Below are 25,338 nucleotides of genomic sequence, written 5' to 3' on the forward strand. Positions count from 1 at the left end.
TGATCTCAGGTGAGTATCTAAAACAAATAAAAATCTAGAATTCTTAATTTGATCCTGATGGCAAGTCACACTGGAGCTAATTACAGACATGGGCAATTATATACATAGGGAACAGACAACAGAAATGGTCAATTTATACACATAGTTTAGGAAACAGGTAAGAGAAGGCAGAATCTGTGAGGTTTGAAGAATATCAAAGATTAATATAAGATAATCACATAAAAAGGGTAACAACAGCAAAATCGAAAGGAATGAGAATATTGCACTAAAGTTAAGTTCCAGTTCAAGAGTACAGAGAAAAGAAGTAAAAAAATAGATAGGGTTCTTTAGTAACTCTCAACTAGATGAAGATCAGTGACCTGGGATGAACAAAGCAGGTCATAGAGGAATAAGTATGAGAAGGAAATCCCTATGAACCATACTTTCTTAGTACCAAACATCGAGGATGCCAAGATAACCCAAAAGTTATAAGAATTTCCATTTTCCTGGTGCTACCAATTGGTAGTACCCTTCTCCCTAGCAAGAGCACTCTAATCCAACTTATTCTAACTTTTTTTTTAACACACTCCTTTTACTGGCTTTCTTTAGTCCTTACAGTAGCACCAGGCTGCATGATGATGAATTTTTTTTTTATTTTTTATAATCACTTGGGCAGGAGTCAACCAAGTTTCTTATCCTGAGTATTTTATGGAAGTCCTGAAATCAACCCTTCTAGGTATAAATGAACATCATGCCCTGTTTACATTATCTTTATAGCAAGACTTCATTGTCCCAAATGAATTCCAGATATGACTCTCATTCAGATTGGCCTACTGTCAAACACGTGCTCTCCACCACTCTTTAAACATGCCTCTTATAAACTCATTTGTTCTAGAGCAGTGGTTCTCAACCTTTCTAATGCCACGACCCTTTACTACAGTTCCTCATGTTGTGGTGACCCCCAATTTCATTGTTATAAATTGAACATAATTAAAGCATAGTGACTAATCACAAAAACAATATGTAATTATATATGTGCTTTCCAATGGTCTTAGGTGACCCCTGTGAAAGGGTTGTTCGACCCCCAAAGGGGTCGCGGCCCACAGGTTGAGAACCGCTGTTCTAGAGACACTTGGACATTCCAAGCTCACTCTAAATTAGAGTTCTAATTTAATTAGAAAGGGGTTTCCAAGTTTTAATTCACTGGCCACCTAGGTATAAGAGAAAGAAATGGTACTTTTGAGTACTTTGTGAAAATATTCTTTTTTGTTTATATAAAAGGGTAATAAACAACTTGTGATATAAAAATAAGATGGGCTGAATAATTTCTGTACACTATAAAATGTAGTTTTCACTACTGAACTCTACCATAAAGGATTAGTATTCTTTTTCTTAATAGGTTCATTTAGTTAACTGTTACTTAGTAGGAAGGATACTAGTAAATCTTGGTCAGCCTTACCCTGAGCTGGTTGATTTGCACTGTTCCCCGACAAGTTGCTTTCCTTGGCTCCTCCATTATATGACTCACTTTGGCCAGAAGGGCATTCTCTTCTGCTGTTAACTTCATTTAGCCACTGATGTCCGTCAGAACTTATAGATGACTCTAGCTGGCTCTCTTCTGGTTTCCCTGAATTCAGACTTATCTTACTAATTCCATCAAGTAGCTCGTTATGGTCTTTTTCACTTGAATTAGAGCTTTTACAACCTACTGATGAAGATGTTAAAGAAAGTAAGTCTGCTTTCATGCAATTTTCATCTTTCTCGTTGTCAACTTCTGTTTTAGGCCCACACATACTTGCACCACAGCTTTGTGAGGCATCAAAAGTCCAACCCTGAGCTTCCCAATACTTAAATTGTTCCAAATAATACCAATAAAGTTGACTATAATGTTGCTCCCATTCTTCCTTGGTATCAGGAACGTTCCAAGGTTCAGAGCACAGTGTTTGATCCGAATGTTTTTCTTGCCAGCTTTGCCATAGTAGCTCTCCACCATATTCATTCCAGTACTTTTCCCATTTTTCTGTAATTTCTAGCTTTGGAGATAATGTACTTTCAGTAGAAAGGCTTTCAGTTTCAGTGTCTTTTTTGGGTTTTAGTTTACGTGGTCTGGTGTTCTCACACTGTTCAACTGAAGATGGATCATCTGAGGCCAAAATGTCATCTTCTTCATATTCTTGTCTCCAAGATTCTCTTATCATCTCATCTAAGTACTTCTTCTGATGTTTTTTCTTTTTCTTTTTTATTTTAATTTTATTTCTAGTATTCATAGACACCTGCATAAGATAAATACCTTGAATACAAATCCACTTCATAAACTAAGAGAAAGTAGAACCCAAATCTATTTTGACATTAAGTTAAACAAAATAGCCTCAATCTTTGTGCTCCTCTGCCCCGCTCCCCACTACCTTCATCCTGGGCTTTTAGTTACACAAACAAGTGAATCTTACTACACAAGATCCCAAGACAAGAAAATCACATGTGGGACACATCACAACTTAGTTTTGGTTAATTTATAAATATGTACATTAAAAAAGAGATGGAGTGCTCTAATTAATAAATGCATTAGATTTGGGATAAAAAAAAAATCCCACGTGATTTTACAGAGAAAACTAATAAATAAAAGTAAGTGAATACTTACCTCAAAATTCTTATGTGCAGACATCCCACCAAATTGAAGTGGCAGTCCCATACTTTTCATGAGTTCAGTCTCAGAATCAAGTTCACTTTCATCTAGGTCTATGCCTTTGCTATCACATGATTCTTTATTGCCATGGAAATTACAACTTTCCTCTTCTTCTGTAGCTTGGTCTCCTATAGATAGCATTTGTTAATTTTAGAAAAAATTTAGATGCAGGTTTGATCCTCATTTTAATGAAGAAAACCTGAGACCCAGAGTTATTACATGCCTTGCCCAAAGGTGTGTAATTGTTACAATTTTTAAGGGGGAAAAAAGGGAATTGATGGCAATATGGACTAGTAAAAAACGGCCAACTAAGAATAAAGAGACAATTTCCAGTCTGGCTCTGCCGACCACTATCCATCTAGCTGCCCATTCAACTTATACTTCTTGAGCATCTCCTTTGTGCTGGACATTGTGCAAAGCACTGAGGCTATAAGAAGGAACACAGTAGAGCAGGGGTCCTCAAACTACAGCCCGCAGGCCACATGCAAATACAAATATTGTATTTGCTCCTGTTTTGGTTTTTTACTTCAAAATAAGATATGTGCAGTGTGCATAGGAATTTGTTCATAGTTTTTTTTTTAAACTATAGTCCAGCCCTCCAACGGTCTGAGGGACAGTGAACTGGCCCTCTGTTTAAAAAGTTTGAGGACCCCTGCAGTAGAGTAACCATGAGGCAAATTTTTACATTTTGATATTCCTTCTCTGCAGTATTACTGCACTAGATCAGTGGATTTAAAAGGAGGATTTGTTAAGTTATTTTAGGAGCTGCTAATAAGAGAGGTGAGAGGTTATGTGTTCAGGCCCCTCACGGGTACTTCAATCACAACTGGATTGTTTTGTTTCTGCATCTCCTCTGTAAATACGCTTCTACTTCATATTCAGAGTGCTCCTAACTACCTTTGGTTAGGTGCTGCTCAATCTGAATGAACGTATGCACAAATAAAATCTGGAAAATTTTTGATATGCCTCAGTTTAGCTTTTAAAACAGTGATGGCGAACCTTTTGAGCTCGGCGTGTCAGCATTTTGAAAAACGCTAACTTAACTCTGGTGCTGTGTCACATATAGAAATTTTTTGATATTTGCAACCATAGTAAAACAAAGACTTATATTTTTGATATTTATTTTATGTATTTAAATGCCATTTAACAAAGAAAAATCAACCAAAAAAATGAGTTCACATGTCACCTCTGACACGTGTGTCATAGGTTCACCATCACTGTTTTAAAACAATAAAATTCTGCATTAGAAACTAATGTTCTCTACTTTTCAAAGCCTCAAATTTCAAGTTGCTTTTATCTAATGGCAACAACTCAGGAAGGAATGCTACATGGAGCAAAAGAGGCTACCTCAACTCCATATAGGAGTTTGCTATAAGAACAGAAAATTTCTGCTTTGATAGGGATTCTAGAACCATGCTATAAAAAAAATGACTATGATTACAGAATATTTTTGCCACATGATATGTTATGCTAAGAAATTAATACAGTATTTATAATGAATTATAATGAATATAGTGTTATGGTTAATTTTAGCAAAAAAGGATGATATAGTTTATACTGTATTATTACCTGCACTGTTGCCGTTGCCTTTAACATAGTAGCCTTTTAATCCCAAATTGCACAATTTTCGATCTCTGTGAAACAAATTAAAGTCAGTATTGAAAAAAATTAAATTATAAATTTAGAGAAGAAATAAATTCAAAGCAACATAGGTTAATACAAAGGTTAAAGATAAAAAAATAATATGCTAATATATTTTCCTAATTTGTAATACAGAAATAATAATGCCTATCTCATAAGGTTGTTATAAGGATTGGCAGTATCTGTAAAACATTTAGTATTGTGGCAAGCATTTACAACTACTAGATACTATTTTTGTTAATCCTCACCTGAAGATATTTTTTCCATTGATTTTTAGCGAGAGTGGAAGGGAGGGAGAGAGGGTGAGAAGAGGATGAGAAAAAAAGAGATAACCAGGTAAGAGAGACACATTGATTAGTTGCCTCCCACAGGGCCAGGGACCGAACATGCAACCCAGGTATGTGCCCTTGACTGGGAATCAAACCCGAGGCCCTGTGGAGTGTGGGTTGATGCTCTAACCACTTAGCCCACCGGCCAGGGCATAACTAATTATTAAAATAAGTGGTATTCAGGATATTGGGGGAAGAACCGAATCCTCCTTATGATGCACAATGAAATGCTCTCTAAATTTGCTGTAAAAGGGAAGCATAAATATGGAAAGATTTATCTGACACATATGTAAAATCTACATGCAAACCACAGTCCATCTGCAAATAGGCCAAAATATTCATTGCCTAGTAGACAAGATATTCATCGTCTGAGCAAAGGTTGTTTTGGAGACTAACATAAAATGAAGTACTTATTTAAATATTTTAGCAAACTGAAACATAAATCAAGATAAAACAATTTAGTCTCAATGACTACAGTAGTTGTGTAGGATATACTTGTTTTGGGGAAATACACAATGAAGTATTTAGTAGTGATAATCAGATCTGCAGCGTGTTCTCAAATGGTCCAGAAAAACACTAAGATGGTGTGTGTGTGTGATGGAGAGTTGGTGAATCTGGGTGGTGGGAATATGGAAGTTCTTTGAATTATTTTTGTAAGTTTAAAATTATTTCAAAATTCATCACTTAAAGAATAAATAATCAAAGCCTGCCTTTTACAGCACAAGCAACTTTCTACCACGCCATCATTTCAGCAAGGGAGTTACCCTTGACCTATTCTTTCTCATCCTATTCCTTTCCTTTATTCCCTCACATCCATTCCAACTCCTTAATCTCAAAAGTTTCTCTCCATTCTCCATTTCCACTGCCACCAATTTTTATCCAAGTCACCCAGAACTTGTAGCTTGAAAAATGATTATGTGGTTCCCCTCCTTTGAACCACACCCCAGGTGCTGCTGATTACCCAGGGTGATCTGCAAAAATGCAAATCTGATCCATTCTTCCACAGAGTCCTCCATGCTCTTACACTGTCCATCTCACCAACTCTATCTTCTTTCTTTGCCAGTCACTTTGTTTCAGTTTCACAGGCTTTCTTGTGCTCTCTCAGAATTTTAGAGTTCTGCTTGCAGGAATGCTTCTGCCCACCCCCAGTTTATTTCCACTCACCCTTTAAACCTCAAGGTTAGGTGTTTGCTTTCATAGCATCCTGAACTTCCCTCCCATAGCACTTATAACTTTAACTAACGAAAGGATTATGTAACAGTTGTCTTAATATTGATCTCCTTGGCCAGTAAGTAAAGTCAAAATGTGTTAAGGAAGGGCTGTGTCTTGTACCCCAGTGCCTACTAGTACCTAATACAAGGAGCACAAAAATCATTCATTGAATGAATATATGCACACATAACTACAAAAACAGAAATACTTTTCACATTAAATTTAACATAGTTTTCCATTTCTTTTTGAATTTGCAGATTACTTCACAAAAACACATGATGAATAGTAAGAATAACTTCAAACTAAAACTCTACTACATTAAACTCTATTAAAAGTCTCTCACATAAAATTCAGTTCCACAAGTTGAATCTAGCAGTAAGCCTGTGAGATGATTATGGTAAATATACCTGTTTTAGATATGAACTTTCACATCCTATATAATAAAAAGCTAATATGCAAATCAACCTAACAGCAGAACGATGGGTCGCTATGACACACTCTGACCACCAGGGGGCAGACGCACTCAACGCAGGAGCTGCCCCCTGGTGGTCAGTGTGCTCCCACAGGGGGAACCCCGCTCAGCCAGAAGCCGGGCTCATCTCATGGCTGGCGAGTGCGGCGGCAGTGGCAGGAGCCTCTCCCACCTCTGCGCAGCCTTAAGGATGTCCGACTGACGGCTTAGGCCCATTCCTTGTGGAGGGTGAGCCTAAACCATCAGTTGGACATCCCCTGAGGGCTCCTGGAATGCGAGAGGGCACAGGCCGGGCTAAGGGACCTCCCAGATGCACGAATTTTGTGCACCAGGCCTCTAGTCTAATATAAAGAAAACCACCTCCAGAATCCAATTTTTTTAGGCATTTTCCCCTCCCCCCACTAGCTATCTTACAGGTACAGCAGTTTTTACCCAAAACAAATATTTTCCCAAAACAGAAGACAGCTCAAAAACGAATGTAATTGTAGTTAAACCTTTTACCTCACAAGTTATGTTTATGTGAATTGGTGCTTTAATAAATCTTAAGGTTTTAAAAAAGACATTATCCAAAATAAGTTACTTATCTTTAAACCTTTACCTTGTGATGTCATATCCACTAACGGGATTTCATTTTACATTTCACTTTCCCCCAATTTTAAAATGTCCCCTCATTGCCGTAACCGGTTTGGCCCTGTGGACTGAAAGGTCCCGGGTTTGATTCCGGTCAAGGGCATGTACCTTGGTTGCAGGCACATCTCCAATAGGGAGTGTGCAGGAGGCAGCTGATCGATGTTTCTCTCTCATCGATGTTTCTAACTCTCTACCTCTCTCTTTTCCTCTCTGTAAAAAATCAATAAAATATATTAAAAAAATAAATAAAATGCCCCCTCAGTTTATATGTAAAATGACATATATCAACTACCACATTTTTTCATTACCGCCTACACAGATTTACTCATACACTTAATGGCAGAGGCCACCACTCTCTAAAGTCTGTGAATTTTTCCCCCCTTTTTCTTTTTTTTCATGTTTTTATTAACTTCAGAGAGAGGAAAGGAGAGGGAGAGAGAGAAACATCAATGATGACAATCATGATGGATGGGCTGCCTTCTGCACCCCCCCTACTGGCGATCGAGCCCACAACCAGGGCATGTGACCTGACCGAACGGAACCGAGACCACCTGGTTCATGGGTCATGTCCCACCACTGAGCACACCAGGCAGGGCTCCCCTTTTTCTAAAACATCAGCTTGCCCAAGAGTCAAATACTCTCTCTGGCCGTGGTTCCAGGGACCCATTGCAACTGGTCTGCATCACCTCCATTTCTGGGCAATAATCGTGCAAAGGGAGAGCGAAGTTTGTACTTACTCCACAAATGCCCGGGAGCAGAGGCAAAGGATCTTATAATCCTCCTCCAGGTCTTCGATAAAGAGAAACATTTCGGCCACGTGGCTCCACTTCTCGCAGCACATTGTACCCCTCGGAGGAGGCAGCCCTGCGGTGCACGGGGCTGGCCGGCAGGGTCCTACAGACCGAAAGGAGGCCTCCCGGCGCGCCGACGGGCGAGGGGCTGGGACCGGGCTGGGACCGAGCTGGGAGCTGCGGAGCAAGGTAGGAAGCCACCGCCGGAAGTGGCTCAGGAGGTCGCCGGAAGGGGCGGGCCGAGGGGGCGGGGTCACACTCAACGCTGCCGGGGTGAGAGCTACTTTTTAGCTTTTTCCTCGCTGGGTTGCTCGCGGGAGATCGGCCGCTCGCACTTCTTCGCAGCCTGTAGCCACTGAGCCACCGAAGAGCTGCCGCTTCTGTTCGAGGGTGAGGTCGAGCCGCCTCCCCCGCCTTCCCCTCGAGGTGCGTCGATCCCCGCCTGGGTCTCCCCGGGCTCCTCCCGGCCCGGCTCCCGGGGTTCCGTCCGTCCGTCTCGCGGAGCTGCGAGGAGGCGAGGCCGCGCATCTGGCCTCACCGGGGCCCCCCGAGTCCGCGTCTGGGGCGCGCGGGCGCGTTTGCTTTCCGCTGGCCTGGCGCTTGGCTCCGGCACTGGAGTGGCCGGGAGGGGAGGCCCCGTGCGGGCCAAGACAAACTCATGCACCCCGCTCCGCAGCTCCCCCAGCTCCCCCAGCGCCCAAACTCCCCAGCTCGGCGTGCTCCGCTTCATAGCGATGGGGCGAGGCGTCTGCAGCCTCGCCGGAGGCCTCTGCGCTTGCCCCGTGACTGCTCCGATTCCGGGATCGGAATCGGCCCTACTGTGCGTCGGCGCTCGCGGTGATCAGAGTGGAGTTGCGAGGCCGCAGGGGTAGGGAGTGGTTGGGAGTGCTGCCTTCCACAGTGTCAGGCTTGGCGTCCTGGCTGATGTCCCTTTTACGACGTGTGTGTGACCCGGGCAAGCGACGTCACCTTTTTTTGGATCCTTATTGTGATCATCCGATGAGTAGTGCCTGCTTCCTTTTGGACTCGTGAGAACATACATGAAAGGACGAAATCAGACCTCACCCATGTGGTGTTAATAGTGCGAGTGGGTACATGGTTTGTACGCGCCCGGCACTTGTCTGGGTCCCCCTCGGGTTTGCAGCCTGTAAACCGAGTCTCTGCGCTCACGCTGCTGATGACCATGAAAAAATGCACGTTCGCATAATCAGGATGTCAAAAAAGCCGGAGCACCGTCGCCACAGGTGTCCACCGCAGTCGGTGTGTGGCGTGGGGCATTGGTTGGCACGGCCCAGGTAGCTTCCCCGGGGAAGCATGTGGGGGCTTGGTCTGGGCTACTGATGCCCAGGTGGCACTGGTATTCCTTCAGCACGGCTCCGTGCAACCGGTGCGCTGCAGGCATTTTTAAAACATACAGCACCTGACTGTTTAGTCAGGGGCATCGTCCACTTCTCACTCTCTCACTGATGCATTGCCATTGCCGTTAAAAACTGCTGTATTTTCTTTCATCTTGAAACAACAGACTTGATCCGCATCACTCTCTAGGATGTCCACTTGTTTCTCTGTCCCTTCCTGTAACAGTATTCCTCTGAAGAGTTGACCGTATTTGCTGTCTTCCCAATTTATTCACTCCCATTTTTTCTTGAACTTCTTCCAGCTAACTTTCATCCCCCCTGTATCAAAAACATTTCATATCGGGACTTCCCAGTTCCTCTTTGTTGTAAAATCCATTGATCCGTTATTCTTAGACTTCTCCGCATCATTGGGAACAGCCGAGTGCTCCGTTCTTCTTGAAACACTGCCTTTGACATCCAAGATGCCACTCCTGGAAGGTGGATAGGATGCTGGTTCCTCCTTGTCTTGCCAAATTCTAAAGTGCTGAGTGCCTCATGGCTCAGTCATGGAAATTGTTTATGTTATATTTACTCCCTAGAGGGATATTTAGTTTCATGGTTTTCAATACTGTCTGTATGTTGCCAATTCCTAGATATAGTTCTGGAGTCCCTATCTTCCTGCTGCACTCTGCGTATATCCAGCTGCCTATTTAATGCCTTCACTCTTCGCTCGGATGTCCAGAAGAATCTTAACATGTTCAAAACTGAATTCTGGATCTTCATCCCACCCCCAAACCTGTTCTTTCTGCAATCCCATCTTTCACAAGTAAGCTGATGATGATGGCAATATTTATTTAGTGCTTATATATTGGAAGGCACTCTTCTCAGCTTTTTAATATACAGTCTTCGTAACAGTCTTATTAGGTAGGTACTGTTATTACCCCCCATTTTACAAACGGAGAAACTGAGGCAGGGATATTAAGTAACTTGTCTATGTCACACAGTAAGTAGCAGTGCCTCCCAGGACACAAATCCATGTTGCCCCAAAACTATGTTGTCCTCCCAGACTTCTGTTTCTCACTCATATTCTCTATCCTTTCATCAGCAAATCCTCTTGAGTATATCTTCAAAATATATCCAGAACTGGATTATCTTGTATGACCTTCACTCTGCCACACTGTCTAAGCCACTTTCATCACTCATCTCAGTTATTGCAATAACTTCTTATTTGCTCCCTGTATAGTATATTCTTAACTCAGCAGTCATTTAAAACCCAGAAGAGGCAATCTCCCTCTTCTGATGTCTTCTTCATCTCCCTTAGATAAAGTTCTGCAAGTTCTCTCTGCCCATTTTTGACTGCTCTCCCTATCATGCTTCTTTAGCCTACCTTGCTGCTCAGCAGACCACACCAAGTGTACATCCTTTGTACTGACTGTTCATTTCATCAGGAATTCTCTTTCTAATACTTACCACATGGTTTGTTTCCTCACTTCCTGAGGTTTCTGCTTAAATGTGCTTTTATAGAGGCCTTCCCAGACTACCCATGTAACATAATGCCCCTCTACCCCTTGTACCGTCATCTTGCCTGCTATAGATCTCCATATTCTTCTTGCTCTGCTGTATGTTTTTCTCTCTGGCACAGGTGGGTTACATGCTCCTCTCACTATCAGGAAGTAGCCTGAGGGGTGAAAGGCTATGAAACCAACATCTGAAATATGGTTGAAGGAATTAAGGATTCTGACTAGAAAGGGGTTTTCACAGCTCACGATAGCTGTCCTGAAACTTAAGAGGTTGTCTAATGGAAGAGGTTCTACAGTACAGAACTAGGTCCAGTAGGGAAAAGTTACAGTGAGGGATGTATAAGGAAGATCTTTTTAGTACTTCAGTGGGTGGTTTTGAAGAAGGAATGGGACGCCTTTTGAGTTTTCTGTTCTGGAAGGGTTTACATCGGAATCAGGGACAACCCTTTGTGGCGGTTCTTGCACCCAGCTCTGGGGCCCTGTGAAAGCACTGCTGTCCCTCATGCAGGGCTCCCTGTAAACTCTCACTGGGTGTCTGCCGATGCACTGTCCCTCTTTCTTTTACTGTGTGTGTTAGTATGTGTAATAAATCAGAATGCGATTGAGGATAAGAGGTGTAGTTCGATTACCAATTTGGGTTGGGAGAGGCTTTAGAATTATAAGATTTTGCAATCCTATTAAAAATCAAATGAGACTAGATTTTTAGGAGCAATTGTATTAATTGTATTTTAGAGCATCAAAATGATTGGTTTTTAGACATTAGAAAAGCTTCTAACATATTTGAGAGTCTCTCATAAATTTTAATTTATTAATAACTAGAGGCCCGGTGCACGAAATTTGTACACGGGTAGGGTCCCCAGGCCTGGCCGGTGATGAGGGCTGATCGGGGCCTTCCGGTTGCTGGCTGGGGCCTTCCTTTCCCTGGCTGCCAGCTGCCGGCCAGGGCCTTCCTTCATTATGTGCCGCCCCCTGGTGGTCAGCACATGTCATAGCGGGTGATCGAACTCCCGAGGGGACAATTTGCATATTAGCCTTTTATTATATACTAGAGGCCCGGTGCACAAAAATTTGTGCACTCGGGGGGGGGAGGGGGGGTCCCTCAGCCTGGCCTGTGCCCTCTAGCAGTCTGGGACCCCTCGGGAGATAACGACCTGCTGGCTTAGGCCTGCTCCTGGGTGGCAGAGGGCAGGCCCAATCCCTAGGTGCAGCCCCTGGTCGGGCTCAGAGCAGGGCTGATTGGGGAGTTGGGGCGCCGCCCCCTGTCACACTCAAGGCAGGGTCGATGGGGAGGTTGTGGAGCAACCCCCTGTCACACACAGAGCAGGGCCCATCAGGGGGGTTGGGGCTCTGTACCCTGTCACGTACAGAGCAGGGCCCATCAGGGGGTTGGGGTGCTGCCCTCTATCACCCACAGAGCAGGGCGGATCAGGGGGTTGGGGCGCCGCCACTCTCACACTCAGGGCAGGGCCGAGGGGGAGGTTATGGCTCTACCCCGTCACACACAGAGCAGGGCCCGTGGGGGGGGGGGGGAGCTCCCCCCTATCAGGCACAGAGCAGGGTGGATAGGGAGGTTGTGGCCCCGCCCCCTGTCACACATAGAGCCGCAGGGCGATCAGGAGGTTTGGGTGCTGCCCCCTGTCACGCTGATTCCAGTGCCGGGAGGCCTCACGGCTCCGCTGATCCCGGTGCTGGGAGGCACATTACCCTTTTACTATATAGCATAGAGGCCTGGTACATGGGTGGGGCCGCCTGGTTTGCCCTGAAGGGTGTCCTGGATCAGGGTGGGGGTCCCCACTGGGGTGCCTGGCCAGTCTGGGTGAGGGGCTGAGGGCTGTTTTCAGGCTGGGGGTGACTGAACTCCCAAACGCTCCTTTTTTCCTTTTTTTTTTTTTTTTTAATTCTGGGCCAGCTTTAGCTTGAGGCTTGGCTCCAGCTCTTAGGCCTCCGGCTGAAAGTAGGTTTCTGGCCTTTGCTTAAAATGTTGCGAATCTGCTGGCTGAAGTTGGGCGTATTTGTTACAGAGTTTCTTAAACTGCAAGCTCAGAGGCAGGCAGGCGGGGAACGTTGGTTTCCTCCGTCACTGAGGCAACCAAGCCTCATGTTAGTTTCAAGCTGCCTGGCTGCCGGCCGCCATCTTGGCTGACAGTTAATTTGCATATCTTGCTGATTAGCCAATGAAAAGGGTATCGGTCGTACGCCAATTACCATGTTTCTCTTTTATTAGATAGGAGGATATTTAAAAGTTATTTCTCTATTGAGGTATAATTCACTGTAACATTCATCATTATAAAATGTATACACCTCAGTGGTTTTTAGTAAATTCACAAGGTTGTACAGCCATCACTACTATCGGAACATTTTCATTATCTCCAGAAGACACCTCTGTTTCCATTAGCAATCAGTTCTTTATTGCTCCCTCCCCCAGCACCTGGCAACCGACCACTAATCTTTCTGTCTCTGGATTAGCCTGTTTTAGGTATCTATATATATAAAAGCCTAAGCGATTGTTATGACTGAACGACCACGACGACCGGTCCACCAGTTGCTATGATGTGCACTGACCACCAGGGGGCAGATGTTCAATGCAGGAGCTGCCCCCTGGTGGTCAGTACGCTCCCACAGCCAACCTCCCGCAGCCCCTGCCCCTGGCCAGCTGGCCTCCAGGTGCTAAACCATTCAGAGAGACCTGATTCTGGGTCGGGGTTTCGTATGTAGCAGAGCAGCTCCCTCGCTGCCATCTATTGAAAGTCAGCTCTCAACACAAGGGTTTGTCTTGCTCCCATTCTCTCCCTTCCCCAGGACTGCCCACCCGCCATGGTGGTAGCACAGCAGTGAGGGAAGGAGGAGGGTGAGAGGTGGGGAACCACATGGTGGTGGGGCACTGAGGGAGGCGTCGGTGTCTGGCATCTGTTCTTTCCATGCCCAGCCAGTGACTGTCCCCCCTCTCCCGACCCTGCTGGGGCCTTCGGGTGGCGGTGGATGCGGTCCCTTTCCCAGGGAGGCCAAGGGCTGGCGGGCAACCTCCTGCATTCCTCCCCCCCCCCCCCGCCCCGCCCCTCCATGCACCAATTTGTGCACAAAGCCTCTAGTTTTATATAAATGGAATCATACAAAATGTGGCCCTTAGTGTGTAACTGTTTTTTACTTATTATAATGTTATCAAGGTTCATGCATATTGTAGCATGCACCAGTAATTCATTACTTTTTCATACCTGAATAGTATTCTCTTACTGGTATAGCATACTTTTTTCTTTATCTGTTCATCAGTTGATGGACGACACTTGGATTATTTCCACTTTTTAGCTGTTATGAATGATGCTGCTGTCAACATTCGTATACAGATTTTTATGTGAATATGTTTTCAGTCCTCTTGGATATATGCCTAAGAGTAGAATTGCCGGGTCATTTGGTAACTCTGGGGTAATAGCTTTTTGAGGAGCTGTCAAACCGATTTCCACAGTGGTTGCAACATGTACATCCCACCAGCAATGTGTGAAAGTTCTGATTTCTTCACATCATCACCAACACTTGTTCTTTTCCATTTTTAAAAAATTATAGCCATCCTAATGGGGAAAACTCTAATTTAAAAAAAATGCTTTTCTATGTTAACATTCTAAATGATCAAACACTGGTAGATTATAGTGAATTAACTCTTTAGATTTATTAGAATCTGCTGTAAATAAAGCCCACTGTATTTTTTAAAAGGTTTCACTTATTTTGAGAGAGAAACATGGATTTGTTGTTTTGCTTATTTATGCATTCGTTAGTTGTTACTTTTCTTTCTTTCTTTCTTTTTTTTGTTTTGTTAAAACTCACCTGAGGATATTTTTCCATTGATATTTAGAGAGAGTGGAAGGGAGGGAGAGAGAGAAAAACATCCATGTGAGAGAGACACATTGATTGGTTGCCTCCCGTACATGCCATGGGGCCTAGGATCATCAATCCTGCAACTGAGGTACATGCCCTTGACCGGATTGGAACCTGTAACCCTTCAGTTTGCAGTCCTATGCTCTATCCACTGAGCAAAAACAGCTAGGTCTAGTTGTTTCCTGTATGTGCCCTGACCGGGTATCGAGCCCAAACACTGTGGTGTATTGGGATGATTCTCTAATAAACTGAGCTACCTGGCCAGGATGAGCCCAGTCTTAATGTGTGCTGTATTTACTTCTGTTACCATGATAGGTCCAGATTTTTCACAAATAAATGGGAGAACATGATCATAAGGGCTAATATAAATGTATCATTGAACATCATGTTTGACCAGCTTATTATCTGGCAAATTTACTGGAAAAAAACAAAACAAAAAACATGATCAGTTACAAATCTAAACTTCATTCTCTTTTTTTCCAAAGAAGCAAAGTTTATCATAGCTCTGAGCTCTGAATTAAAAAAAAAAAAAAAAAAAAAAAAGTCTCAGGTGGGAAGTAAACAACATGTAGACAGTATATAGAGGGATCCTCACTAAAGCATAATTGAGTGAGTATAATTTTTAATTGTGATACACTAGTGTGGGCTATATTCATATTTGTCACACGTTTTTGCATGTTTCTTGCTATTGTTTGGAAAATTTAACTCTAGTATTGATGATTATCTTTTTAAAAATCATATTTTTCCCCTTTTATATACTGTTTTCCAGAATACATACATAGAAGCTTGGGACAAGATACCTAATTTCTGGTAAGTTAACTGACAGATTTAGAAAGTAACATAAAATAATTGTATGGCTGCTATATTTTCAGTCACTTAAGATTTAAGATAATTTTTAGAAGATAAAAATGATACTGATAAAATTTTATTATTACATAATGCCAAAGGAAAAGACAGCTTTTCTATAAACCTGCTTATAAAAGATAATATCCAAAAATGTATGTCATAATTTCCTAAAGACGTGAGTTACTTTTATTGAATCAGATATTAATGTTATCTTTTATGAAGAATAGAGTTAGCTCAACATAACCTGGTGTAAGATACATTCAGTATGCTCTACTAAGGTAAAAGTCACATTATTAAGATCAATCTGAAGTTTCATTCTTCATCAGCCTTATTTCCCTTTCTCAGTTATAACTTGTGAGTTATTTCAAAAGCTAAACCTGATACACTTTCTGAGTGGACAAATGAAATCTTATAATTTTCACATTTAAATCTGCAACAATCTAATCATTTTTGGTAGAAATGACTTTATATAGTACTTATGTATACTAAAATATTTAACTTTTTAGCTATGAAAAGAATAACATTGGATTATTTTTCCATTCTAGTGGCAAAATTAAAGACTTGTCATGATAATGAAGAAAGAAACTGAATTTGTCATTTTCACCTAAAGAAAAATGATAGACAGAAATCAAACCTGTACAGGACAGGACTCTATGCCCTATATGAGTTGTCTGGTTCACATATTTGAAGAATGGTTTGGCGTGGAACAATTGGAGGACTATTTGAATTTTGCAAACTATCTCGTATGGGTTTTTACACCGCTAATACTTTTAATACTTCCTTACTTTACTATTTTTCTTCTCTACCTTACTATTGTTTTCTTACACATTTATAAGAGGAAGAATGTATTAAAAGAAGCCTATTCTCATAATTTATGGGATGGCGCAAGGAAGACAGTAGCAACTCTGTGGGATGGACATGCAGCAGTTTGGCATGGTAAGCAAGATTGCATTGATCTCTGTGTGTTGCTCTTTGTGTTTGTGGCAATGGAAACGAGATCATTCCATTTCCCTGATTGAGAAGATACTGAAAATATAATGGGATATTTACTCTTTTTTATCTATTTGCATGCATAGTGCATGTATACGTTTTAAAATGATTTTTCCCAAATACATTAGTGTCCATTAAAGAACTACACAGCAGTTAAACTATTACTATAAGCTAAAATATAAAAATTTAATTTAAGACATCTAAAAGAGTAAGAGACTATTTAAAACATAGAAAACTGTTTTGAAAATACTTTCATTGTTTAGTATTTAGTTCCATTTAATTCCTATTGTTTAAAATAGGTTTGACTTTCCCAGTGTAGAGATATTTTAAAAATGAATACTAAATATAATTTGTATACCAAAAGTTACCTTTTTAGGTATGATTCATTTCAGAGGTTATTATATCTTTCTCAATAAGTGAGATAGCAGTGCGTTTATCTCCAGGATATTCATTTTTTTTCTTTGTTATTTTAGAAAATGTAATATACATTTAATGGTTGGTGGTTCTTCATTTGGCTGTCATGAAACTTGCCCTCTAGTGGCCCATTTTCAAGAACTTGGTGTTTTTCTCTATCACTTTTTACCTTATTTGTTGGTCTCTTTTGTTTTGGACTATACAAAAATACAGACGTTCAATAGGCTGGTAACAAAGATGTGCCCTGTATATCATGTTGTTGAGTATCAAAAGTGTTTTCACAGAAAGTCATAGAAGGAAGCACAGATTTTGAAATAGACATCTGAGGTGGTGATCATTCTAAGGAATATAAATGTCAGGTCACTGTTTTGTACACCTGAAGCTAATATATTATATGTCAATTATACTTGAATAAAAAAAATAGACACTTAAAATTATATGTAAGTATAAAGCTGCTCTTACCAAAGATCACCAGTGACATGCTTATTAGGTTAATGTGTTGTCAATTTAATACTATATACATTCTTACAGATTTTTTTTGAGCACGTAACTATACCATATCCAGCGGTTCTCAACCTGTGGATCGCGACCCCTTTGGCAGTCGAACGACCCTTTCACAGGGGTCGCCTAAGACCATCCTGCATATCAGATATTTACATTACGATTCATAACAGTAGCAACATTACAGTTATGAAGTAGCAACGAAAATAATTTCATGGTTGGGTCACAACATGAGGAACTGTATTTAAAGGGCCAGAAGGTTAAGAACTACTGCCATATACTGTAAAATGTTTAACATGCATTAATTCTTTTATACCTTACCAGAGGCCTGGTACACGAAATTCGTGCACTTGAGGGGTGCGGGAAGGGGAGTCCCTCAGCCTGGCCTGCAACCTCTTTTTTTTTTTTTTTAATATATTTTTATTGATTTTTTACAGAGAGGAAGGGAGAGAGATAGAGAGTTAGAAACATCGATGAGAGAGAAACATCGATCAGCTGCCTCCTGCACATCCCCCACTGGGGAAGTGCCTGCAACCCAGGTACATGCCCTTGACCGGAATTGAACCTGGGACCTTTCAGTCCGCAGGCCGACACTCTATCCACTGAGCCAAACCGGTTTCGGCCGGCCTGCAACCTCTTGCAGTCCGGGAGCCCTCATGGGATGTCGAACTGATGGCAGGCCTAAGCTGGCAGTTGGACATCCTTAGTGCTGCCACAGAGGCGAGCCATGAGCCTGGCTTCTGGCCGAGTGGTGCTCCCCCTGTGGGAGCGCACTGACCACCAGGGAGCAGCTCCTGCGTTGAGCGTCTGCCCCCTGGTAGTCAGTGCACGTCATAGTGACCAGTCCGTGGTTTGGTTGATTTGCATATTAGCCTTTTATTATATAGGATAACATAATAGATAGGTTCTGTTACCTCCATTTTATAGTTTTGCCGTGAGGAAGCAGAGAGTTTGTTATTTGCCCAAGGCACCCTAAAAAGCTAGGAGGAAGAGCCGGAATGCAACCTCAGATATCAAGCTCTAAGATGTGTGCTTTTACGATCTGTGCTGTGTGGTATGTTCGTCCCAGATTGGGGATTCGGGGTCAAAAGTAGTGGTATTCAGCAGGTTTGCAAACAGGAACCATATGTCTTTGATGAATTAAATTTCTAATATTTACTCATTTGTACTAGTGCTCTTGTTAGTCAGTACACCTCTCACACTCTCTGATGGTTGTTTAACATGAGGCAAGGCAATACTTCAGCATTCCATGTGTGTGTGCCTGCAGAGACTGCATCTAGGTAGACTGCTAGTATTCATTCTCTTTAAAACAGTGATACAAAAATTCAGTGGTGTCATTTACAATACTCCCTCCCACATATATACATGCCCCCGCGCCCCGCCCCCCTTGTACTCCCTCCCCCCGTAGCTCAGGATAACATGCTTTGTAAGGAATAGTTGAAATTTATTTATATTTTAGGAGACATGGTTTAATTTGGATAACGTCAAGTGCTGAACTTATTTTGTAGGAGAATATCTAATTTTGAGGTGTCTTATTTAATTATTGAGGTATTTTAAAATATGCACTTACGACTCAGAGGAGGTTAAAATGTATATACCTTTTGAGCCCACCCAGGGACGCCAAAAAAATGTGTATATATATATATATATATATATATATATATATATATACATATGTATATATATATACATATGTATATATATATATACATATGTATATATATATATATATATAATTCTTACTGTTTTAATGTTTTATTATGATAACTTTTTTATTAGATAAATGATACTTTAAAAAAATTTTATTGCTTTCAGAGAGGAAGGAAGAGGGAGAGAGACAGAGAAACAGCAATGATGAGAGAGAATCATTGATTGGCTGCCTCCTGCACGCCCCCTACTGGGGATGAACCCGAAATCTGGGCATGTGCCCTTGACCAGAATCAAACCTGGGACCCCTCAGTCCACAGGCTGACACTCTATCCACTGAGCCAAACCAGCTAGGGTGATAAATGATACTTTTAAAATGATTTTCTTTATCCTGTTCTTTAGTGACATATATAAAAGGCATTTGTGTGCATATTTGGATTTTGTATTGGTGTCAGGTCAGTTTTAATCATATTTTTTAAAGAATCTTCAAAGGAATTTTTAACTAATATAAATGTTCATTGTAAAAAAATGTGTCAAAAAATAAAAATAATAGTCACTAAAATTTACCATAATGTGTATTATTTATTTTATTAATCTTCACCCAAGAATTCATTGATTCTAGAGAAAAAGAAAGAGGGATGGAGGGAGGGAGGAAGGGAGTGGAGGAGGGAGGGAGGGAGAGAGAGAGAGAGAGAATATGAATGTGTGACAATTGGTTGCCTCCTGATGAACCCTGACTAGGTATCAAATAGTTATGTGCCCAACCAGGAATCAAACCTGAAACTTCTTGGTGGGTGGGACAGTGCTCAACCAACTGAGCCACCTGGCTGAGCAGTGTATAGGGTTTTTTTTTGTGACAAATTTAGAAGGGATCTGTTTCAGGAGGAGATTATTCTTATCTGAATTCATGCTGCTGATGTCTAAGCCAGTAGCAGGTTAACACCTTTACCTAATAAATACTGCTATGGAGATGAGACTACTTGAGCTCCAGTATAGCCGTCAGATCCTCTCTCTGTGGGCTAAGCTACATGGAAAGCCAAAAACTCAGGAGAGTGCTTAGTGAACATTGGGTCACTGCAGGGGAGGTAATAAGTTTGTATTTAACGGCATCAAATTAGAGAGCCATATTCATCCCAGAAGAGTATGTTCTTCTTAATGGAGCCCAGACTACTCAAAATCTGCATATTGAGGCTCCTCCTCCCTGGACAGTGGTTGGATGGACATTGACCATAATTGCCTTTGTGATTGCTTTCTCTGAGCTCTTGCTCATCAGATCCCCTCAGGATTGGTGTAGTATAGGCAGGAGACGATGGGCTACACTTTGAAACTAACATTGGGAAGAAAATGGTATATTTAAGAGTTTTTGAATTGAAGTTGGTGACCAGGTGAATAGAGTCTGAGAGAGGAGGAGTTAAAGTGCTCTATTTCTACTTCTGCTACACAGGAAAACATTGGCCCAGAAGTGCTCTATTTAGATGAACAGAAGCACAAAGGTGGGAAAGCATACTAGTAGTTAGGGAGCCATCATTGGTCCATATGATGCATGAAAGAATCTGAATAATATCACTAGATGGGCAGTTATCACTTGTTGGACTAAAGTGATAATCCACTGATGCTTTCTGAGCCAGGAGTGGTATGATCTATTTGTGCTTTAAGAGTGACACAGTTAAGTAATATTTGGACTTTATGTTTATTGGCACTATAGTAAACTATAGTTTCTGTCAAGAATTGAATTTATTAGCTAAACTTTCCTGCTTTCAACCAGATGATTTGGTATATGTAAGTAGTTCAATTATTTCTTAAATATTTTTTTAAAATATTCTGAAAGCAAGAAAGAACCTCAAAAATATTTTGTTTAGAATTCCTCAAAGAAGTATTCTTAATTTCTCAGAAAATGTATCTGATGAGACAGTTGATCCTTTTGGTAACTTCAGATAACTTTAATGATTGTTCTGTCAAGCTTAAAGTAAATTGAATTAACTTGAATTAGTATTAGGTAATTGGAAAGAAATGTTAAAAAACGAAAACATGAAATCTTGAAATATCACTAAATTTAATTTTTACAAGCTTTCATTCTTTTGACCTGAAACTAACATATTAAATGTCAACTATAATTTACGTTTTTTTAAAAATTCTTAATCATTATCTTGAGTCCACTTGAATTATTATCAAGTAGTTCATGCTTTCAATACTAGAATCACAGTCACCACTCTTAATTTAATCTGTTTGGTGAAGACCTTAGAAACTACCATAAAAATGAATTTCCTGCACTAAAATTTATACTGAAATCTTTATTTGAATGCTTGTTTCTTAGCAAAGCAAATGGATAAAACCTTGAGGGAAAGAAACAGACTAAAAGTTTCAGATTTCCATATTCTGGATTCTTCTTTTGTCTCTGACATGTGAGCAGCAAGCCTTGGGAGAGCTGTTCCGTGTGAGGCAGTGTATGGCTGTAGGAACTTCCTTCCCTTTTCTGCTATAGTCAAGGAAATTTCCTTTTTACCTTTCCTTTTTCTTTGAGCTTAATAATGCTCTTGGCCTCTGGATGCTTGCTTTTTTCTTCCCTCCCTCCCTCCCTCCCTCCCTCCCTCCCTCCCTCCCTCCCTCCCTCCCTCTCTCCCTCCCTCCCTCCCTTCCAGAAAGTCTTCCAAAGCAATTTTATTTAATTGGATGGAGTATCAGCCAAAATGTTGTTCCTTTTATTACATGAAAAATAATAACAAAAACATCTTAGAACTGCTTTTGCTGCATCTTACTAAGTTTTAGTATGTTGCATTTCTCTTTTTTTTAATCCTCTCCTGAGGACATGCTTTCATTGATTTTTTTTTTTTTAGAGAGAGAAAAAAGAGAGAGAGAGAGAGAGAGAGAGAGAGAGAGAGAATGAGAATAAGTGAGAGGGAGAGAAAGAAACATAGCTGTGAGAATGAAACATTGATCAGTTGCCTTCCATACATGCCCCTATCAGAGATCAAACCCACAACCTAACCAGTATGTACCCTGACCGGAAATTGAACCCACCACCTTTTAGTTTACGGGATGATGCTCCAACCAATGGAGCCACATGGGCCAGGGCAAATATGTTGCATTTTCATTTTCAATTGTCTCAAGATACGGTTTTTTATTTCTCGTTTGATGCCTTCATTGACCCATTTGTTCAGTAGGCTTTTTTCTTTTTGCTAGGACCTGCTGAGCCTGTGACCTGACTGGTGAGATGGGAAGAAAAAGCAGATCTTATAACTAGAGCCATGATCACATTTCACATGTTCCTTGGAGGATCAGTTCCCAACTCCTATGATAAAATACTCGAGAGTATTTTCCTCTGAAACACAGGTGGAGCTTACCTTAATATTCCTCACAATCCACCAACAGTACAGGATCGCTATAAAAAATGTATTGGTGTTCGGTAACAGTGTGAAGGACAGTAGGCAGATTAACTTAGCTGGTGGAGGAGAACAGATTAAATTAGAAGAGTCTCATTCCTCTCCTCACGTCCACTACCCTTTACGACCTGTCATTTGCTTCCCTTGCTGAAACCCTTGTTCTCTAATTTTACTTGTATTATTGGAGAGATGGTTTCTTGACACCCGGTTCAATTTTCTGATCACTGTTTTGCTTTGTTTTTCCCCTAATGTATACTTAATAATAAGCATATTTGAAGTATTTGCATTTTGTCTTTCTAACAGGTTATGAAGTTCATGGAATGGAAAAAATACCAGAAGGACCAGCGCTTATAATTTTTTATCATGGAGCTATTCCCATAGATTTTTATTACTTCATGGCTAAAATTTTTATCCAAAAAGGTAGAACTTGCCGAGTAGTAGCTGATCACTTTGTCTTTAAAATTCCAGGTAAACTTTCGCTGTACATACTGTTAATTAACACAGTCAAATTATGGGATAGTCTGTATCTTTGAGCTCTCTGGTATCATTTGGAAAAGCTTTTTGCCTTTTTAGTTTACACACTTGGAACTCCAATTTGGGAGCATGTAGTTATCCTCATTATAGCCAAAAGCTTGTTTGATCTCTTTCTTTATTATCAGGTAGTTAGACCTTATTTTTCAAAGTTAAATCCTGAACTTTTACTTTTAAGAATTAAATTATAACTTTTGCCAAGTAATGTATATTTTGGTACAGAGAGTCTATTATGTTTTTTTTGGTCATATTTCTTGACTTAATACTTGGTAGACTTATAACTTAAGATTGCGGACCACATTCTTTTTAATCTGTTCATAAAGGCTTTGTACCCTTTAAAAAAGATTAATTAACCAAATGTTTTCAAACACAATAGAATTCTCTTTTAAAAATCTCTGTAAACTCATTGAGATTTAATCTTATTTTTGTCTGTTATTAAATTACCAGAAACAAGCCAGAAAGTTTGTAGTTTGTTCTCTGGAATTAATAAAAAAAAGCGACCTATCAACCAGACAAACACCAAACAGTGAAATAAATAACAGTCTTCTCAGTGCCTTTCATAGACATGGTTAATGTTTTGGGTATCCTTAGGTCACTAAAAAGACATTTGTATTTTTAAAAATATATTTTTGTTGATTTCAGAGAGGAAGGGAGAGGGAGAGAGAGATAGAAACATCAGTGATGAGAGAGAATCATTGATTGGCTGCCTCCTGCATGCCTCCTAGGGGATTGAGCCTGCAACCCCGGGCATGTGCCTTTGACCGGAATCGAACCTGGGACCCTTCAGTCGGCAGGTCGATGCTTTATCCACTGAGCCAAACCACCTAGGGCAGTTATTTGTATTTTGTGTATAAACTAAATAGACTATCAAAGGTTTTTCTTTAGAAAGTAATATGATCACTTTATAGTAAAATTTGAAAATTATAGGAAAAAACATCATTATACTAGTAATCTTGTTACTCTAATATAACCAGTTAGCCTTTTAATTTATTTTGTTTCATTTTTAATTCACATATTCACGTATTATGCTTAAGTAAAGAATAGTTTCAATGGATGACTAAAATATTTAATTACTTAGTTTTCTCTTATGAAACATTAGGGTACTTCCATTTTTTTCTTCTTATACATAATAGAAAGTGAATATTTTTATTTAGCCTTTGGCTTTTAAAATACTTTCCCCCTTTATGATCTTATCATTCAGGAAACCTCTCTTGTTCATTCATTTACTATGATACTGCTCTAATTAAATCAGTGGGCTTTTAATGTAATGTAACATGAAAATTATTTCAATTTTAATAATATTTATAATCTTGTTTTAGATCCTTAAACCTATGAGAAGGTTGATTAGTCTGCATAGTTTTTACTACTCATTTCATTTTCCAGTTTTAAGGAATAATGTATACTATCATCAGTACTCTAAGGTTTCAGTTTAGGATTTGCTTAAAATATTTAATTACTTGACAGGATTATATTTTCTTCTAAAATAGTTGTAATGTTTTAAATTATATAATATTAGGACCTGCAATTAGCTGTTTCTAAGTCAAACACTCACTTTAGTAAAAACTCTTAATGATTTTGCTATTATTATTGACATAAAATTTCCTTGGAATTAGCATCATCTAACTTATAATTTCAGTAGATTTTATTATGGCTTGCCAATTTTGGTAGGGCTAAGCATAGTCAGATTCACATGCTCTTGAGTGAGTCTTTCTTATAGGTTTAATGGAAGATTAGATTTGTGACTGCTGATAGGATATTATTTCTGATTGCTTTAATAAATGCTGTAGACAGTGTTTAGCCATGAGATGCTAGTGGAAGGAACTTTGGGTTAGATATACCTGGGACAGAATCCCTGCCCTGCCATTTGCTTGGTGTGTGACTTTGAGCAAGCCACTCACACTCTGAGCCAACTTTTCCTCTTCTGTAAAATAAGGATAAGTATCCCTGTTTTCCAAGGTTTTTGTGAGTTTTAATTAAAAAATTGAATATGTAAAGTAGCCAGAGTAGAAGGTGATCACTAAGAGGTCATCAATAGTAGATGATGTATAAGATGAAGCTATTATTTTATCAGCAATATTAATCTTATGTTAACCTTGAGAGTTCTTGTTGATTTTTAAAAAGTTTAAAAGAATTTACTGATTTAAGTATAGATAGCACATTTTATAGGTTGTGAAGATATTTGCTCTTGAAGAATTGGACAAGAAATACTTAAGATACATATTCATGCTAATGTTTCTTACAGGGTTTAGTTTATTACTTGATGTATTTTGTGCTCTACATGGACCAAGAGAAAAATGTGTTGAAATTCTGAGGAGTGGTCACTTGTTAGCTATTTCACCAGGTGGAGTTCGAGAAGCCCTCATTAGTGATGAAACCTACAACATCATATGGGGTAATCGTAAAGGCTTCGCTCAGGTTGCAATTGATGCAGAAGTGGTGAGTTGTATAAAGCTAATTATTAAAGTAAAGCTAGGTTGTATTTATAATGGATGCTTAAATAGTGAGCCAAAGTATATAAGAATTTAGATACTGTCATTGCAGTACTTTAAGTTAGTGTATATAACTCTTAAA

At 40.2% G+C, this 25,338-nt stretch overlaps 2 protein-coding genes across 7 annotated transcripts in view; one reads left to right on the top strand and one right to left on the bottom strand.

Moving 5' to 3' along the window:
• TGS1 (trimethylguanosine synthase 1) overlaps positions 1-7,816 on the bottom strand; it is a 31,072-nt gene extending 23,256 nt beyond the window's left edge. Inside the window, exons 1-4 of the mRNA XM_059673162.1 lie at positions 7,684-7,816; positions 4,232-4,296; positions 2,618-2,790; positions 1,439-2,252 (exon numbers count right to left, since the gene is read on the bottom strand). Coding sequence (XP_059529145.1) covers positions 1,439-2,252; positions 2,618-2,790; positions 4,232-4,296; positions 7,684-7,787 — 1,156 coding nt within the window. The 5' untranslated portion in view covers positions 7,788-7,816. The remainder of the gene's footprint in view (positions 1-1,438; positions 2,253-2,617; positions 2,791-4,231; positions 4,297-7,683) is intronic.
• A 173-nt stretch (positions 7,817-7,989) lies between these two features.
• TMEM68 (transmembrane protein 68) overlaps positions 7,990-25,338 on the top strand; it is a 29,158-nt gene continuing 11,809 nt past the window's right edge. The window contains exons 1-5 of one of the 6 annotated variants that reach the window (XM_059673164.1): positions 7,990-8,127; positions 15,228-15,272; positions 15,850-16,240; positions 22,540-22,704; positions 25,010-25,203. In XM_059673164.1, the coding sequence (XP_059529147.1) occupies positions 15,919-16,240; positions 22,540-22,704; positions 25,010-25,203 (681 nt within the window). In that variant the 5' untranslated portion in view covers positions 7,990-8,127; positions 15,228-15,272; positions 15,850-15,918. Of the gene's footprint in view, positions 8,164-9,724; positions 9,898-15,227; positions 15,273-15,849; positions 16,241-22,539; positions 22,705-25,009; positions 25,204-25,338 lie in introns of those variants that run through there. The other 5 variants (XM_059673168.1, XM_059673163.1, XM_059673166.1 and 2 more) reach the window with 5 other exon arrangements.

This window comes from Myotis daubentonii, chromosome 17 (genome assembly GCF_963259705.1).
Source record: "Myotis daubentonii chromosome 17, mMyoDau2.1, whole genome shotgun sequence".
Lineage (NCBI taxonomy): Eukaryota > Metazoa > Chordata > Mammalia > Chiroptera > Vespertilionidae > Myotis > Myotis daubentonii.